The sequence below is a fragment of the Phaseolus vulgaris genome, chromosome 2 (genome assembly GCF_051622355.1).
Source record: "Phaseolus vulgaris cultivar YP4 chromosome 2, ASM5162235v1, whole genome shotgun sequence".
In the NCBI taxonomy this organism is placed as follows: Eukaryota; Viridiplantae; Streptophyta; class Magnoliopsida; order Fabales; family Fabaceae; genus Phaseolus; species Phaseolus vulgaris.
This window is the reverse complement of record NC_143499.1, coordinates 20,351,075-20,370,803: the sequence shown is the minus strand read 5'-3', so window position 1 is coordinate 20,370,803 and position 19,729 is coordinate 20,351,075. Positions and strand designations below refer to the sequence as shown.

The 19,729-nt window shown below is 34.1% G+C and overlaps 1 protein-coding gene across 1 annotated transcript; it reads left to right on the top strand.

Annotated features, from left to right (window-relative positions):
* The first annotated feature begins 16,752 nt into the window (after nucleotides 1-16,752).
* Nucleotides 16,753-18,171, top strand: LOC137810859 (lectin). The gene is made up of 3 exons (XM_068612325.1): nucleotides 16,753-17,127; nucleotides 17,395-17,513; nucleotides 17,700-18,171. Exons 1-3 carry the CDS (start codon nucleotides 16,825-16,827, stop codon nucleotides 18,067-18,069), a joined length of 792 nt encoding a protein of 263 aa, XP_068468426.1. The 5' UTR covers nucleotides 16,753-16,824; the 3' UTR covers nucleotides 18,070-18,171.
* The last annotated feature ends 1,558 nt before the right edge of the window (nucleotides 18,172-19,729 follow it).

Below are 19,729 nucleotides of genomic sequence, written 5' to 3'. Positions count from 1 at the left end.
TTCTTCTACTTGTATACATGGTTGGGATATAGGTGGTCTTCAAACTCGGGTGGTTGTGATACAAAGATTTCCTCATTTACAATTCCATTTAGGAAAACACTCTTCATGCCCATTTGGAATAGCTTGAAACCATTCATGCATGCAAAAGCCAATAAAAGTCTCACAGCTTCTAACCTTGCTACTAGTGTGAAAGTCTCATCATAGTCTATCCCTTCTTCTTGGTTGTATCCTTTAGCAACAAGTCTTGCCTTGTTCCTTGTGATTACCCCTGAATCATCTGACTTGTTTATGAAAACCCACTTTGTTCCTATGACATTCATCTGACCTGTTCTAGGAACCAGAAACCACACATCATTTCTTACAAGTTGATTGAGATTCTCATGCATAGCAGCAGTCCAATGTTTATCATGATGTAGCATTTACACCCAAATACCTTTAAATGTCCTATGTGAGGCTTCCTTCCATTGAGCAGTTCATATGGAGTCTTTTTTAGAATGGGCCTGATAAGAACACGTTTCATCACATACCATGTTGTACTTACTGCATCTGCCCAAAAGCACTTTGGTAAGGAGGATTCATTCGGGATTGTTCTTGCTAGTTCTTCAAGTGATCTATTCTTCCTTTCCACCACACCATTTTGCTGAGGTGTCCTTGGTGCAGAAAAGTTGTGAAAGATGCTCATCTTATCACAAAAGGTGTTGAACTTCTCATTTTGAAACTCTCCACCATGATCACTCCTAATGGCAGCAATGTTGTTGCAACAGGACTTTTGTAGCCTTTTGGCTATCTTATTGAATTCAGAATAAGCCTCCCTTTTTTAATGTAGAAACATTGTCCATGTAAACCTGGAAAAATCATCAACCACAACAAGAGCATAATAATTCTCTCAAAGGCTCATAGTTCTTGAAGGACCAAATAAATCCATATGTAGCAACTCAAGGGGTTTTGAGGTGGAAACAATGTTTTTTCAGTTTAAAAGATTGTTTTGTTTGTTTCCCCTTTTGGCAACCTTCACACATATGATCCTTCTCAAACTTGAGATTGGGTAAGACAATAACAAGATCATTTGAAATTAATTTTTTCAAGTGATCCATATGAATGTGTGCAATTCTTCTGTGCTAGAGCCATGATTCTTCATGCTTGGACAAGAGACAACCAATAAATCTGGAATTTGAAATATCAAGTAGATAGACATTATTAATCCTCTTACCAACCAACAACACTTCCTTTGAGTTTGGTAGACAAATCTCACAGGAATTAGTTTTGAATGTGACTAGATATCCTTTGTCACAAAGCTGACTTATGCTAAAAAGGTTGTGTTTGAGACCTTCCACATAGAAAATTGTTTTCATTACCAATAGTACATTTTCCAAGGATATTTCCTTTGTTATTATCTCCATAGGTCACATGGCCTTCCTGCTTAAGAGTGATGTTGACAAACTTTCATGCATCTCCAATCATGTGCTTGGAGCAACCACTGTCCAAGTATCATAGGTGTTGGTTTTTCATCAAGAAATTCTGCAAAAATTAAAATCAGGTGGCAAGATCTGGTCCCCTAATAAATTTGGGTCCACGGATGTTAATTTTATTGTTAGGGACCTTAGGATTCTTGGGAACCCACTTAGGATACCTTTAGGAACAATTTTTTTTCTAATTTTGCAAAACCTAACAAAGTGACCCTTTCTCATACAATAGAAACAACAAACAACCGGTTGTTTCGACTTTTCAATCGGTTGATTTTTTGTAATGGTCTAAAAAGGTTTTAAACAACCACTGTTCTTGCTCTGTGGGTTAAAACCCAAACCAGATTTTCCAAAAACACAATTTTGAGATGCTAAGACATTCTCGAAGTTAGATTTACCTTTTGAAATTTTGTCCGCAGTTTTCACAAGATATAAAACTTTCTTTTGAAGAGATGCACAACTTTTACAAGAACTAGACTCACACTTGCAAGAAGAATTTTGATAAATCATTTCTAAGTTTTCAAAATCAGTTTTTGAGTTATTCAAATCTTCTTCCAAGACCTTGACTCTATTTTTCAACCAGTTGTTTTTACTTTTCAACCGATTGTTTGAAAGGGTTAATCTATGAACTTATTCATGAGTCTCTTTAAAAGCCTCAAGAAGTTGATAATAATTATCACATTTGGCAGAGGAGGATGTACTTACACTGTTTTGACCATCAAACATACATTCATTTTGGAAGTTGCAGTGGATGATCCAGTAGAGGACTTATCACTGTTCAGCCAAGCATTTCTTGATTCTTTATGAACTCTTTCAAGAGTATCCCACATATCTTTAAATGAGACACACTCTGAAACTTTAAGAAATTCATTAGAATCAAGACCAGCAACAATGATGTTTTTAGCAAAAAAGTCAAGATGATCTTTTTCATTTTTAGAGAAAACAGTATTAGTTTCAAACAAGGGTATGAAAGAACTATTTGTAATGATATCCCAAATTTTTCTATCTATTGAGTCAACAAAAAAATTTCATTCTTATACACCACAATTGATAGTTCACACTACAGAATAGATGTGGTCTATTAAAAGAAGCACCTTCCCCAAAACGCAACTTGTCAGCCATTAAAACAGTTTTGAAAAAACAGTACTTGAATAAATTTTAAGAACCTAGCTCTGGATGCCGATTGTTAGAATTAATGGGCTAAACAAAAGGGGGGGTGAATTGTTTGATAAAAGATTTTCGCAAAGATTGGCTAAGAATAAAGATTTATCAACAATCACAGAAAGAGCAATCAGGGATGCCAAGAAATCAAAGCAATTAAAACTGTTTGCAGAAAAACAACCGGTTGAAATTTCATTTTAACCGGTTGTTTATAGCAGCAGAGACAAAAACCACCTCAAACAGTTTGTAATAAGTAAGAGTGAGAGAGAGAGATTACACAATCAATTTATAGTGGTTCACTCAACACCTGAGCTGCATCCAGTCCCCAGAAAACCACTGGTATTCCACTAGCAATCAATCAACAGATTACAAACACTCAACAACACAAAGAGGTGATCTTGACCACACAAGAACATTCACCCTCTTTTCTTTTCACACAACCACTGTTAGAACAATCCTCTGACCTCACAATTTTACAAACTTACAAATATAGAAAGGAAAATAATTACAATTATTAAAAGGAACATATTACACCTGGTATTCAGGAAATCACAGAGGTCTTAAGATTAGTTCTTGAACCAATGCACAGCCTTTAGGCAATCTTGCAAAACTTTGAATCAAATCTCTTCTAAAAAATGTTTCAATCTCACTTTTTGTGTTTTTTTAATATAAAGGGTAATCATATTTATAGCTCTTAAATCTAGCTGTTTTAGGTTATCAATCATGAGCCAAAACAGTTTCAAATCAACTGAAAATAGTTTTAACAGGTTTTGGAAAAGTTGTTAAGGAATTTGACAATCAACCGGTTGAAATGTCGTTTTAACCGGTTGAATTGGTTTTGACAATTAGTCAACCAAGTCAAAATCAGTTTTGAAAACACTCAAACATGTTGGGTGTAAAACAACCAACTAAACCGTGAAATCAATCGGTTGTTTTTCACTTGGCTTAGAAAAACATTTTTCTTTTTGAAAACAGATTGATTCAGCTTGTGCATATGATTAAGAATAAACTTTACACAAATTCTAAGCACCATAGAACTAAGCTTCAATCAAAGCAGCACAACATCAAGCTCTCTTCACAAATTTGGTTCCATCAAAGCTTCATTTTCTACAAAAACGTTGAAAAAATAGATCCTGGTCAACCTTTGGGATTGCCCCCCATGTTAGCCATGGCTCACCAAATTGTTGCTTAATGGTGGCAGTGATGGACTTTGATGCAAGTTTTGATGGATAAAAGCTAAATACCAAAACAAAGTTAGTCAAAATTATAAGACAATAATAGTAAATTATATAAATTGAATTTTATTATATTCTTACCCTCCCCCAATAGGCTGAATCAGAGGGCGATCACCAGCTGAGAAGACCTCGTCCTCTAAGTTATTGGCTGCAGAAACTGAATGCATCCCTCCAAGATTTGTATAAGGGACGGTGTAATATCTAGGTTTGGGGTTGATGCATTAGAACCAACACATGGAGATGGTGTTGATGCAATAACATCTGCTACTAGTAGGGTGGATTGGGTAGCATTTGCTACTAGTGGGGTATATCCATGAGTTGAAGATGGAATAAGTGTATTGGGTTGACAGGATGATGAATTTTGGTTGTTTAATCGTGATAACAATTTTACCACATAATGTTTTTTTCCATATTTTTTGTTGTTACTTGGTGATGGTTGACCAAAACCTCCTGATGACATCTATATATATGACATGATATGATAATGAAGGTAATATAAGTTTATCAAGGAAGAAAAATATGATGAATATAGTTTAATACAAAATTTCATATAAACATGCACATATTTCATTACCAAACATAAACCAAGAATATGACATCAAATTAACTCGAGTAATAAACAATATGTTAACAATAGTAGTACAACACTAATTCCTACAATAGATATTATTTGTTAACACTAGCTGCCTAAGTATATTCAAAGTTATAGATGTCAAAGTCATCTCCATATTCATCTTCACTTTCTCCCTCTTCATTGTATTCCCATTCATTTCTTTCTTCATCTATTTGATCTTCAAACAATGATACATTGTCTATGTCCACTTCTTCAAGCTCAGCCTCTAAATCTTGTAATCCTGAAACTTGTTCAACTTCAATCACTTCATTAACATGTGACATTTCATTAACTTGATATGGCACTTCAACTTCTACATCATCAGAATCTATACGACCTTCGAGCTTCGTTTGTCTCTGCGTGATGTTGGATATGGTACATAATATACTTATTGAACATTATGTGCAATGATAAAAGGATCAAATGGCACATATCTTCTCTCCATTTGAATACCACAATACCATATTTGGAATCCACTCGTGTACCTCTTGTTGATGGATCAAACCAATCATAGTAAAAATAATACAATTTTTTTATCTGAGGTCGAAGAATTGTACTCCACCTCATACATGTGTTGAATCACACCGTAGAAATCATCCTCACCTCCTTCTGTAAGACCCTTTACATGGACCCCATTATTTATGGTTTTCTTTCCCTCACTCCATGCATGAGTGTGGAATTTGTACCCTTTCACAAATAATGTGTGCCATTCTTTTACACACCTTAAAGGACCAAGTGATAAATCTCTTAAGTGTTGGTTCTTCACAGTTAAAGGTTCTTTATGAACCTATACATATATCAATGTCATTAATTTTTTATGAAATGGTTAAACAAGTCAAGAAAAAGTAAATTATAGAATTTGTAGATACATACTTGTGCCCTAAACCACAAAGGAAAATCTGCATGTATATAAGTCGAAGCTTGTTATTCAGAAATTTGATTATAATGTAAGAAAGAGTTGTCAATATATATCTGTCAATGCATTAGGTTAGCGATAACTTAATGAATGAATAACAATGTTTTAAAAGACTAGATCAAGACTATGTTGGAAAATTAGTGGATAAAACCAAGTATAGAGGTTTGATTGGTTCTCTCTTGTATCTAACAGCTAGTAGGCCTGACATTATGTTTGTTGTCTACATGTGTGCAAGGTTTCAATCTGCACCTAAAGAGTCACATTACAATGCTGCCAAGAGGATTTTGAAGTACTTACAAGGAACTAAGGAAGTTGGTTTGTGGTATCCTTGTAATGTATTTTTGAATTTAATTGATTATTCTGACTCAGACTTTATAGGATGTAAAATTGATAGAAAAAGCACTAGTGGAATGTGTCACATGCTAGGATCAAGTTTGATATCTTGGCATTGCAAAAAGCAAGCATGTGTGGCACTATCTTCAACTGAGGCATAATATATAGTTGTAGGGACTTGATGTTCTCAAACACTGAGGTTAAAACAACAACTAAGTGATTTTCGCATTGTTTTAAATAATATTCCTTTCCTATCTGACAATCCAAGTGTTATTAATTTGACTTAGAATCCTATCATGCATTCTAGAACTAACATATAGAGATAAGTCATCATTTTCTTCGTGAACACATTGCCAATGGAAATTGTTAAATCAAGTTTATTGGAACTGAATTGCGGCTAGCTGATCTATTCACTAAGCCTTTTTCAAGAGAAAGATTCAATTTTCTAAGGAATGAATTAGGCATAATTTGTCTAAATAGCTATCTGCAGTAAAATTTGAATTGATTATTTACTACTTTAACGGGTTATTTTTCTGTTGCAGAACCACATGTGTGACTAGGAAAGAGAAATTGAATTTTCTTTGACTGCCTTGACCAGGCCTCCATGTGACTATCCTTAAAATTGGTTATTGACCAATACCTTTTTCATAGTTGTTTCTACTCAATCCAAAACTGAAAATGCATTGAATATTTTTATTCCTTGTTCAATTTCAATTGGTTAAATGGCACCTTTTGAACATATTACCTAACCTACTGTGGAGCTCTACACAAACAACCCTGCGCTGTATTGAAACATCATCTTTGCACTACATTGAAACATCATCTTTGCACTACATTGAAACATCATCTTTCCACTACACTCACTACACATTATCTCTTCTCCATTTTTACACTCTTTCTCCATTGTTTTTTTTTCTATATAAACACTGTTGTGCATTGCATCTCTACACTACACAAAATTGCATTTTACTCTTTTCTGCTCAACATTGCTTTTCAAAAAAATTCTCTTTAAACACTACAGTATTTTCTAGTCTCTTTCTTGCATTTTCCTCTCTTGCAGCTTCACTCAATGGCCTCTTCATCACATAAGAAAAAAAAGATTCCGAGAGCCATCTGTCACCAAGAATGGAGTACTGGAAAACTTGTTTGCTGGAGATGAAGAAACAATAATCACAATTATGCATGAGATGAGTAGAAAGCAAATCAACATTCCAAAAGTGTTGGAATTCTCATGCATGAAAATCTTTCCTCGAAAAGACAGGATTGTGTATCCAGATTTGGTCAAGGTATTCTACACAAACCTTAGTCTTAAAAGAAGAAATCAGGTTTCCAATATAAAAGGTATCAAGTTGTTGATCACCAATAAAGTATAGAGCAACTTCCTGGGATCAAATACTCTATAATGAAAGTTGACAGAGGAAACATAGTTGAAATACATGAGTTTAACAAGATGCAATTTTATAGGACTTGCTTGAAATATCTAGCACATGCATTCAACAGGTTTCATGTAGGTACACTCAAACCCACTCCTAGATTTTTAGCATTTATAATTGCATGGCAGCTAGCACTCAGGGGGAGTAATCATGCAATACTACATTAAGAGGATTTGATTTTGATGTATTGCATCATGAATAAAATCAAAGTGAACTGGATCAACATCACGAAGGAGCACATGCTCAAGTCAAGAAGACTTTTGGACTATAAGTTTCCTTATACTATTTTCATTTCAAAGGTCATTGACTAATTTGAAATTGATGTCAATAATGAACGCAATGAGACAATAAAATCTGTTAGTGAGATTAACTGCTCAACCCTAATCAAAATGGGTTTTCAAAAGCAAGATGATGACTAGATAAGAAAACCAAATGCATCTCCCAGTGGTGAAAATGCATAGTCAAGCCATGCAGAAAATCTAGCTGATGAAGGGAATGTTGAAGCAGAAGAAGCTTATGCAAGTGAAGCACCTCCTTATGAAATGAATGAAGATGCTCAAGCAAATTAAATGAATGAACTAATTGCATATGAAGCACCAATGAACTGAGGTGAACCTTTGTCAAGCTTTGAAAGGCTAATGCTTGACAAGACGGACACATTATTTTATGTTCAAAGGGCTTATCATGAGATGACTGAAGCTAGATTTCAACACCTTGATCACCAAATTGAAGGAGTTCAAGAGCATCTTGTTGAGCTATACCATCGGGAGAACTGATGTGCAATGCTTCTACTTGTTTCTGAACTGTTTATATCCTGCACTATTTCTAAATTTTCTAAATTGTTTTATCTTTGCTTTTTATTTTTCTATACTGAACTACGTGTTAGTTTTGCACTTTAAACATACTCTACCCTTTAAAGCATGTTTGATAATTGTTATAATCTCTTTTTTTTACTTACAAATTGTTTTATGGAACTGGCATATCCATTCAAACAACACTTGTTCACTGATTTTGTTTGATGAAAACAAAGGTGGAGAAAAGTGTGATGGCACTGTCCTTGAAGTATTGTGTGTTGTGGTTGTTCTGAGTTTGATCAAGATTATTTTTTTCTTCTTCAAGGCATGGTTATTTCTCTTCGTCAAACAGGGGGAGATTGTTGGAGATCTTAAAGACTACAAAAGTATATTGTTTGATGAAGAAATATACCTTGAAGATAAGTTGATGGAAACCGTCCAGCCTCATACAACCATATAATAAGGAGGATGAAGACCAAAAGGTTGTTTATTGATTTAATTACAAGTATGGGTCTAATTGGGCTTTTGTTTATATTTGTAGGCCCAAATCAAGAGGACAACTCTAGGTTGAAGAAATGTGCAAACATATTCAAGAAGATCTCTAATTCATCAAAGCATAAACAACTACTAGAAGAGGCCCAAGTCCAAGCACAAATACAAGTTCAAGCTTCAGCTCAAGCCAAACAAATAGAAGATCCGGGCCAACTACAAGAGCTATGGCTAGAAAAATTCAAGAGGATTTGAACACTGCTACTGATGGCAGAGAAACGTTCCTTTATATGTTCAAAATGCCATAAGCTTAATGTAGAGTAGAATTTATTTTCTGTCAAAATTAGAATGGGAAATTACTGTAAATTTTCTTAGAATTTAATTTTGGCACATAAAATCAACCTAGGTTAATTTAGAGTTTCTAAAACCTCTAAATTGACCTAGGCCGATTTAAGCAAGGTAAAAGAGTACACAATTAACACATGTTCCATCTGTTAAATATGTTGCACGGCTACCTCCACATGATCCATATGAAACATGTGCTAAAAAGCTTTTCAACGCATGTTAAATATGCTTCATGTGCTCCCTGTGCCAAGATGCATTAGGCAAACATTCCAAAGCTATTTCACTTACATTTGAATTTCATTTGATCGGTCCTCTGTTGCTATAAAAGGAGGAGCCTACCTCATGTAAAAGCAAGATTAATCATAGAGTGAAATTGTTGCCAAATTTTTGTGCCAATTCTTCACTCTTGTCTACTTCCTCTCTAGGATTGGCAAGTTTAGTATTCAACCTTCATCTTCCAAGTGAGCTGGCCGAACGACTCACCTTCATACTTGACCTACACCTCCAAGGCAACTGTAATCTCCATGTGAGAGCCTTGTCCATGAGCAATCCATGAAAGCTTCCACAACTCCACCAAAGTAAATCAATCTGATGAAAGCATGCACCTATCAAGTGGTATCTAGAGCCATGATCTTCAAGAGATAAGTGCTTTCATCTAATTGCTTGTCTTGTTTTATTGAATATTGTTTTTTATTTTGATTTCTGTTTGGATCAATCCAATCGGTGCAAACATGTTCAAATTGATCTTGAGCTTCTATATTGAAAATTTATGTAGGATTCTTTTTCTATTTTGGTATGCTGTTTTGATTTTGTTATGTTCTGAGTATTTCTTGATGATTCAATCGGTGCAAACTGATTAGTTTTTGAGTATTTTGATTTTATGAATCTATACATGTTATGTCAAAGTCATGTGCTTCCAAGAATTGTCATCAAATCATAGTAGTATTTTTCTTGATTGATTTGGTTTCTTGATTTGATCTTGAGTCCAGTTTATAATCTGAATTGTTTGATCCTTTGGTGCATTTTTCTTTTAGATTTGAGTTCATATTTGTGTAATAGATCCACACAAATTCTTATACAATCATTTTATTGTGTCTTTGCAAGTTCTCAAAACAGTTTTAAGTCCATATTAGGATTTCTGGAAAAAGTTTGTTGACTGTTTTTTATCAAAAAATTTGATTCTGATGTTAAAAAATTATGAAATTCTGGATTTGGAAAGATTGATGTGTTAAAAAAAATAGAACAAAATAAGTGACTCAAAATTCTTATTACAAAAATGATAAATCCAATGCTATCAGTCTTCAAAACTGACGCTGGAAAAACGGTGTTTTGGCAATAGATTTGGAAATTTTATTGCAATTAATTGGCAAATGTTTTTAATATGACTTCAGTGCCAAAATTCAGTTAAGATCTTGAACTGACTGTGGTTAAAATTTCAAAGTCATATTTGCATTCTACAGTTCAGCATAATTGTTTTAAGTCATCTTTTGAGACTTAAAATTTTGTAGTTCAGTTTTGGTTTTTCTAATCCAATTATAGTACCTTTCCCTAGGTTCACTTTGTGTGGTAGCTTTGTTGATTACCTTAATTTTCTTGCTTGTCAATTTGTTCAATTACTCTTTCAAGTTGTCACATAATTACTCCCTTTGTTGTAGTCCAATTCCAAATTGAAATTTTTTTTTGTTGCTTTGAAATTTGTTGACCTCTATCTTTGGTGGAAGTTTTCAAAAGTGGTGCCTGGTTAAGTTTGGAGCTAACCTTTGTGGTGAGTCCATTATTACTTAGTAGGTGCTGTTTTGAAGACTTAACTTGAATATACTTGAGAGGTTGAACAAGAGTGCATCAGCAAGTGAGTTTACAAAATATACAAAGAGTAGGTGCCGATAGCAAGAGTAACAACAAGGAGTACCAACAAGGAAAAGGAGTGCATAGAATAGGATTTCTAAATTTTCTTTTGTAATCCAATTTCCATTGTATTTCTTTTGAGTTGTAAGTTGTTAAACATTCAATAATTAGTGGAATTAATCACGCCAATTAGACGGTGAGTGTGTCTTTAAGGTTCTAAGTGCCAAAAAGCCTAACCATTAGGAATTCGACTAGTTTAAAGCTTTCTAGTTATAGTTAATCTTCAATTTTTGATTAATTGCACATTATACGGTGAGTGTGTCTTCAAGGTTCAAAGTGCCAAGAAGCCTCACCTTAGGAAACACCTAGTTCACAAGCTTTCCTAGATAGCAATTTTCTAGTAAGTGTTTTATTGCTTTGCATTGTTTTTTTTTTTTCATAAAATTGTGTATTCATTCTTGATTGTGCTCTAAGTGAATTACTTAGAGAAAGGTTTTTGAAAGTCTTGAAGGATAGAATCTGGCTAGGAAAGGCTTGGTACTTTAGTGATCCAAGTGATTCACTTCCCTTTCTTGGGAATCTACCTACATTACTACACTTATGATACGAGTTGATTGGGAGATGAAGCATTAATAGACACTTTCAAGAATTGGATCAAGATTCTACAAGCAATTCAAGAACACAAATCAAGAAACCCATTAGAAACCCATTTCAAGAACACAAATCAAGAAACCCATGGGAAAACCATTTCAAAAACATGAACCGAATAGAACATCAACAAGTAATTCCAACCAATTAAAACAAGAACCAATGACAAACTATTGATTAGAAACATTCAATAGCAACATTTGACCGATTGAAAATCAAGAACAAGAAACAAAACATGTTTTAGAGTTTTTGATAAAGAATGGGTATGAAAGAAGAAGATGAAGAGTTGAAGAAACTTATGTGGTTTAAGACAATGGGAGTGATCACGCCTCTTGGATGGTGGAAGGCTCCAAGATGAGTGAGAGTGCCGCCACTTGAGGATTCCCAAGACCCACAAGATAAGACAAAGAGAATGAGAGCAAGTCTCACAAAGAACCCACTCAAATTCAAGAGAGTAACTTCACTTTCAATTTCAATATTCAACTTGTGTTTACAAAAGCAAGGCTCCTCTTTATATAGGCATAAAGGACCAGTCATGAAAAGGTAAAAATACATTAAGAGTAACTTGTAAATCAAAAGGCAAGGCATATGAAAAGACAAGGTAAATTCCACCCCTTTTCAAGTCACTTCCTTATTCTAGAAAAGTGACTTTTCCTACTACTTCCCTTTTAATGTTCTATCTTGAAACTATTCTAAAAATATTACAAAAGATATTAATTGGGCTTGGGCCTCATCTTTTGAGAAGACTAATAAGAAGAACTTTAAATGCTTTGGGCCTTGTCCATTTCTTCTATTGATGAAGTCCTTATTTCTTTGTTGAGATAACCCTTCAAGTATAGCATCCTTGGTCATCTTTATGTACTTTTGGGTTACATCAACTTATCTTCCTTGTGGTAAATTACTTTTAACACAAAACTTTAATCATGTCAGCTCATTCTTCTAATTCTAGAGAAAGTGATAGAAAGTCAATTAAAGATCTTTTAAAACAACTATCAAGAGACTTTCAAACACTCTCAAATAGACAATTGGAACATGAGGCCCAACTCAAAGAGAGGGATGCTCATTTTTCATTAATGGTATAATCTATGCTACTTTTAACAAGAAATTAAAAGCTATTCTACATTAGAGTGTATGGTATAAAATGCGTCCTCTTGAACCCTTTGGACCATAACTCTAGTGGTTGCCTCAATTAGACATGTTGGTGGCCTTTCAATGGAGTTGGTGTGGAGCCTCTTCCATCATTTACGAAGTACTTGGAGCTAGGAAAAGCCAAGGAGCACTTGTGGCGAGCATTTGGTGAGCACGTGGACCAAGCAAGAGTAATTGGTCTCCAATTGGGATATGCATGAAGAAGGGGTCTTGAAATAATTATTGGAAATAGGATAAGGAAAGCAGAATGGAAGGAATTGGCTTGATGGTATGGTAGAAGGAATGCTAGTAAGGGTGCAGGGAGTTTAATTCTAGGTATGTAGATGAAGTAGGGACTGGGAATGCTGTCAAATGGTATATTGGATGCCTAAGACCATTTCTGGTTCATGGAAGAAGAAGAATGCCAAGGCATTGTATATCATTTAGCTAGCATGTGGAATGGAGGTTCTAAGTCAGTCTTGAGATAGAAGCTTGGAAAAATTGGGAGCCTTATGGTGGAGAAGAAGGAAGGGTAGAATCTTTTAAATATGCATCAAAGCTGTTGAAATTCCTGCTATCTTTTCAGCTGCTAAGGGCTACATAGTAAAAGTTTGTGGACAAATTTCCCCACACTAGAGTATTGCTTTGCACAATGCATCTTTGCTGAAATTTCTAATGTGGAGTCCAGTTTCAATGCATCTCAGGCCTATCTCTAATTTTTAAGAATTTAAAGTTTAGAGGTGCAAAAGGTATCAATACAATACACTTTGTTCTGTTTTTTTGGATGGGTCTGCTTAGGCAGTAGATGCTCTCTATTTTTAAGTTTTTGCTGCAGCCATAATCATTATTATTCCACATGGTTCTGCTGCATAATGTGGTATAATGGGTGTTGAATTGTGGTCTTTGGGGGATCTTAGACAATGGTCTCTTTAGATCATTTGTGTAGGCTTTTATGGGTTGGTGGAAGGGATATTCATTGTATGAATGAGTTTTGTTTTATTATCAAGAAACCAATACCCTTAGTTGGTTTGGGTTTCTTGGATTCTGATCCTGCCTGTTGACCGGAACGCTGGAGAATGCCTCGTCAAAGGATCGACGTGCGCACCGCTTATCACCTTCGTTCCTCCCCTGGATCTACTTCAAGAACCTGTAAAGAAACGACACGGCGCCGCTGCGGCCGATCGCACTCCGACGCTCAAGTCAGTGACGGTATCACCAAATACTAAGAACTAGAACCGTGCAAATCCTCTCACAAACAGCTCTGTCACTCGCAAGCGTAAAGTGTATGAACTGAACGTGCGTACCTCAGAAAGTCTGTTAAGAACTCTTATATACCTGGTGGCTTTCTCTCTCCTGGCAGTTACAGACTTGGACACGTGGCTCGTATCCGACTGTACACGTGCCATCATCTGGAGGCTCCCTGACTTGGCGCTGCTTCTACTCTCATTTTTGGCTAAGTTACTTATGCATGGTACTGCCCAGTGCATAGCTAACTTAGGAGTGCGATCTCTACTGGAACTGGCGAGTTAGGGCCTTCATACACCTTCCCTGTGGTCTCGCCGGCCGCCTTCATAATCTGCTTCTCCTTCATCTTCGGCGATGTGCTTGTTCTGGCGATCTCCGACTGCTTGGTCGCCTGGGTCTACATCTGGCGACTTCATCTTCAACCTGGCGATCGCCCATTCTGGTAATCTGGAAATCGGAACACGCCAACTTAACAATCGGCGACTACACGTGCCTCCCGACTTCCTTCCCATCTGCCAACCTGGCGCCTTGTCAACACGCCTACACTGTAGCAGGATGTCACGTCATCACACCCGACCACCAGGGCGGTACAGATTCTGTATACGGATTGAAATACTCATGAAGTATCTCTTTTATTATATTTTATTTTTTGTTGATAAAAAAAAACAAAATCTTTAAATTGTTTGTTGTTAACAGCAAAGCATGAACGAAACATTAACATAAGAAGAGGAAAGTTAAACAAAACCTTCACATTCAACGTATTTTACTTTAAACATCAAATAACCCAAAAAAAAACCTAAACGCAACAACCAAAGTAAAATCAACCAACAAAACTTAGTATGTGGAAAATTCAAATCGTTGGAGAAAACTTACATGTAGAAGGAGTGCCACGAAAGATTGAAAGCAAGAGCACCACGAAAGATTGAAAGCAAGAGCACCATGGAAGATTGAAAGATGGAGGAGTACCATGAAAGATTGAAAGACGGAGGAGCACAACAGAAGAAGAAGAATGCTAGAGCACCACGGTAGAAGAACACTATTGGAGCACCACGAAAGAAAAAAAAATGCTAAAGCATCATGGAAGAAGAACAATGTTGGAGCACACGGAAGAGGAAGAATGTTATAGCATCATGGAGAAGAAAAGGGAACGTCAGAGATTTAGAGTTTATTTTAATCTATCACAAAATTTACTATGTCGATTTTAAATTGAACACAAATATTAAGTAACCTATATGACAGTTAAAATATGACCTATCATAATAACTAGTTATTATGTAGCTCAACTCACATAATAAGTCTTTCCAAAATTACAAATATACCACCATAATATTTATTGTGATGAGTGATTAACAACCGTCATAAAAAATTGTCATAGATTCCTCATTTTGCATTAGTAATGATATATATGTAGATGCAAACTTTATCTTATAATTAAATTTTATATGACGAAGTTAAACTTATATTTTATTTTCTTAATATATATATATATATATATATATATCCAAGAACTAATATTTATATATTACAAACTTTCAGTGAAACACCATGTTGTAAAAACATATTTTATCATATATAATAAATAAATATTTGCTTCAGCGAAATAATCAATGGAGTAAAATGTTTGTCATAAATTTTTGCTTTCTTAAAAAAAATCACATTCCAGTATTTGTTGAGAACCCTAATAATATAGCAACATGCAAACAAGAATTTTGATATTGATAGCTATAATTTACGATTTGATGGGTGAATTTTAGGATATCAGCTAATTGAGATGTAAAAATGTATAGTAACACATAATCTGAGTTTTATAAAATAAACAAGAATTTTGATAGCCTAAAAATGAAAATTTATAGTTACGTGAAATAATCATTTTTATTAATGACGAGATTTTGGAGAAAAGGGTGAGTTGGTGATTTTCATGTACCATAATCTTTTTATCTTGTATTTAAATAATCCAAAGGTCGGTGATGAGTAAATGACTTTTATTGAATATGGATGAGGATGAGGATGACTCAAGAACAAAGACTAGATGAAGTAAAGGCAGAATGTAAATTTTCTTTCCAATTGTTAAAAATAATATTTTCTTAAGAGCATTTATTATTGATTTATTGATGAAGAATCTTCAATGAGAAGGAATGTAAACTAGTTCACTCAATTTATTGATGATGTATGAGTTGTGTTAAAATAGAAAAGCAAGGGATAGTTTTTTTATGAATGAGATTACAGCTGAAAAAGTGTTTCTTTTTTATATTTTAATTGAAAATCATAACCTATATAAAAGAAACTTTTAAAAATAATTTTATTTAAGATTATAGTTTTTCATGAAAAACCCTAGTAAATCAATTTCCGCAACAGTGTGTTTGTCCTTTAACGGAGAAATATGGAGTTCATCTTCCTACACATTCTTTTGACGAGGAATAAAGATTTCAAGAGAAATTCAATAACTCTAGAAAAATATTATTAAAACGTTTAAAAAATTTAAATTTTATTTTTCCAAAATAAACATTTTTTAATATTTTTTAAATTATTTTAAAAAGTTGTTATATAATTATAAATTTAATCATAGAATATTTTGAATGAGTTTAAGCCCGTATTATGAGTCCATTGTGAGGGTCATGAGCTTAAGTCGCTCTAAAAGTTGAAAATATTGCCAAAACGAATAACACTCCTCCCAAATATGCTTAATTTATCTTGTTTTTTTTTCTTTTTTTATTTAAAAAAATTACACTGTCTTCATAATTATTTTTTTACTAGACTCAAATATAAAAAAAAAAGATTAATTTCACACTAACTATACTTAATATATTCTTCTTTTTTTAAATTTTTTTTGGGGTAGGAATAATAATACCCTTCAAGTTTACGAGGATTTCAATTTTTAATTAATTATAAAATTATTGTTTTGGGACATAAAGAACGAGAGAATGAGAAAAGGGGAAAATAGGTGATAAACATGATAATAAATAATAAATGAGAAAAGGTAATATATATTTTTTAAAATATTGTCATATTTAAGTGCTTATAAGTCGTATATATCTCTCCTTTATGATAAAGCATATTATACCTTGGAATAAAAAAAGAAGAAGCAATAACAACGGTTGAGAGATAACATAGAATCAGTTCTAAACGTAAATGTTATATTATTTAGAAGATGAGGAAGGAAGGTAGAGGAACAAAAAATGGGGGCTACTCAATCTCAGGAAGAGCCACAATCACAAACACAGTTTCAGCAACAGTCACACCACCACCAACAGCCACAGCCACAGCCACAGCCACATGAACCTGCCAGAAGGGAATCATGGTCGTTCTCTCCTGAAGGCAACACAAAGATGCCACTGAAACCATGGAACTTTCAAGGACGGATCCCACACAACTATGAACATATACTGAAGGATGCAGACTCTTCAGTTGGTAATTCTTCCAGCTGGGGAAAGCTGTTGGATCAGCTATATGCTGCGGTGTTCTTAGCTCACAAAACAAAGGCAAGTTCAATGTCATTCAAAGTTTTTAAGTCCTCATGTTACCTCTTTATAGAAATGGACATGTTTTTAAGAGAAGTTTAACTTAAATGTGTTTTTAGTTCTTACACTCTTAACCAAAATTAAAAAAGGATGTATTTTCATATTGGTCATATAATTGTTATAATATAATTATGAAAACATATTTAATCTTATATCTTATAGTAACTCGATTTAAGATTTCATATACTGACTGAAGAATCTTTGGTGATTATCATTATTTGTGCACAGAAATATTGGGTAGAGAAGAAGTCCAACAGCAACTGTTTCGTGCTGTACGCGAGAGCACTCTCAATCACCTGGGCAGAAAATCAGAACTATTGGAGATGGGAACAGCAGAAAGAAGAAAGGTAAACATGTATCACCAATATTATATTTAGAGTTTCCCAGCCGAAAAAGTAATGACAATACTATTTCAAATTAAACCATAGAAAAAAAGTGTTCTCCATAGTAGATCTATAAAACTAATTTTTGTCCTTCATACCAACTTGCTATAAACTAGCTCCAAATAAAGTTGTTATGTGTGTGTGTGGCAGCGGCACGATGATAGAGTTGGCTAGGCTGAAAATGGTATGCTGGTTAGAAGTGCATGGGAAATTTGACATTGGAATGGTTTCACCAGGAATTTTGTATCAAGTGTCATTTATTGTGATGTTGAAAGATTCAGCTGAAGGGTGGGAACTTCCGATAAATGTTAGACTTGTTCTTCCTGGAGGGAGGAAACAACAGCACAAGGAAAATTTAATGGAGAAGTCAAGGGAGAGGTGGATAGAGGTTCCAGTAGGTGAGTTTGTGGCCTCTGAAAAAGATGTTGGGGAGATGGAGATCTCTTTGTATGAATATGAAGGTGGCATGTGGAAAACTGGCCTTCTCATCCAAGGTGTTGCCATCAAGCCAAAGAATTAGCAAACACTTTCAACTTAACTTATTTCTGAAATCTATGCTTGTATCCAACAAATATTAGTTTTAGTTCATGTAAAATAAAAATTCAGTTTGGATTCCCTTTTATATCTTGTTTTTCAATAACCTCTTTTATCAGTAGTTTCTTGCCTCTAGTTCTCACTGTTGTGTCATTTTTCTACATTTTCATTTGTAGTCTGATTTTCTTTTTCTCCTGTTCACAACTGTCTGATAAATTTTAAGTTACTGTTAAATTTTGCCGGGTTGACGAATTCATAAAAGTTATCAGAGTTATAAATTAACTTATTATTTTTTTTTATCACATTGAGGTGAACATATGATATGGGAATAACCCATTCATGTTTATTTGGTAAAATATTATTCTCTATCAACATAACGTGTTTATATAGATGATTTTATTTTTTTTGTTTTAACAAGAGTGGTAGAAAAAAACTCAAACATAGTTAAAAATACCATAAAACCTCACAATATATATATATATATAAATATTAAATATAATATGTTCGTCTGCCAACGGCATAGGCGACCATTCGACTTCTGAACCAGACCGTTACTATCCATTTAATGAACAATGGATTTTAAATGAAGAGCGCTTATGAAACAATGAATAACAGTTACATGGCTAATCCAAAAGATTGGTAAGAGTCCATTCAAAGAATACCACCTGATGAGCCTACAAATATTCACTCTCCAGGAAGTACAATTTATCTAATGTCATACTCTTAACTCTCACACTACTAAGAACCTGTTATTCTTGTGTTCTTATTGACTTAAACATTGAAAAGTCGTCTTTTTCAAATGGACCTCCCCTTTCGTATTGGAGACCAACTAAGATCTCAATCTCGATGACGTCCAATTCTCACCGAGTTGCACTCCCAAACTCATTTTCGATAGAAGCAATAATAATTTAAGATATATGATCATGAGTTTGATTTTTTTTTAAGAAAAAAGGGACAATTTAACTAAAACATTAATGTTAATTAAATCAATTTTTTCATATGATGACAATAGGAGAGTTAAGTCAATTTTGAATGTACACAAAGTTATAAGGCGAGAAAAATATATTTATGTCCATATGTACAAACTCACCAAACATAGGCAAAGCATCAACTAAAATGCAGGCTAGCTTGTCTCTAACTAACATAATTATTTTTTCTTTTTAATTTATTATTATTATTATAATGTATCGACTAGACGATCTAGGATTGACTAACCAAGGTAAAATTACAACATAAAGAACACAATAAATAACTATTATTACTAGCACTTAGTACTAACATTGAATAGGTTGTCATTAATAGTTATGAAGTGTCATTAGTAAGAATCATTGACATTAAATGAGTCAAGGAGAATATCCCCAACAATAACGAAGAGAGAGGAAGGACACTCGTATAAAGGAGGACAAGACAAATGAGGAATGTACGTTTTTTATATCCCAAAATAGAACACTTAAAACATTAAAACAGAGCACTGACTTGAGCATCGGAGTGCAATCATAAGTACTCCAACTGACCGAGCATCAACAATAAAAGAAAGAGATTGAAGAAATGATACAAACACATCAGTCACTCACCGACAAACATAAGTACGGTCTAAACTCCTCACAGTCCTCACAGGTGCATATAATAAATATAACTAAATATAT

Bases quoted from the DNA above. Each gene is read 5' to 3' on its own strand.
- LOC137810859 (XM_068612325.1), top strand. From the start codon at position 16,825: ATGGGGGCTACTCAATCTCAGGAAGAGCCACAATCACAAACACAGTTT. The intron at 17,128-17,394 runs GCAAGTTCAATG...ATTTGTGCACAG, and splicing joins TCTTAGCTCACAAAACAAAG to AAATATTGGGTAGAGAAGAA. The intron at 17,514-17,699 runs GTAAACATGTAT...TGTGTGTGGCAG, and splicing joins GAACAGCAGAAAGAAGAAAG to CGGCACGATGATAGAGTTGG.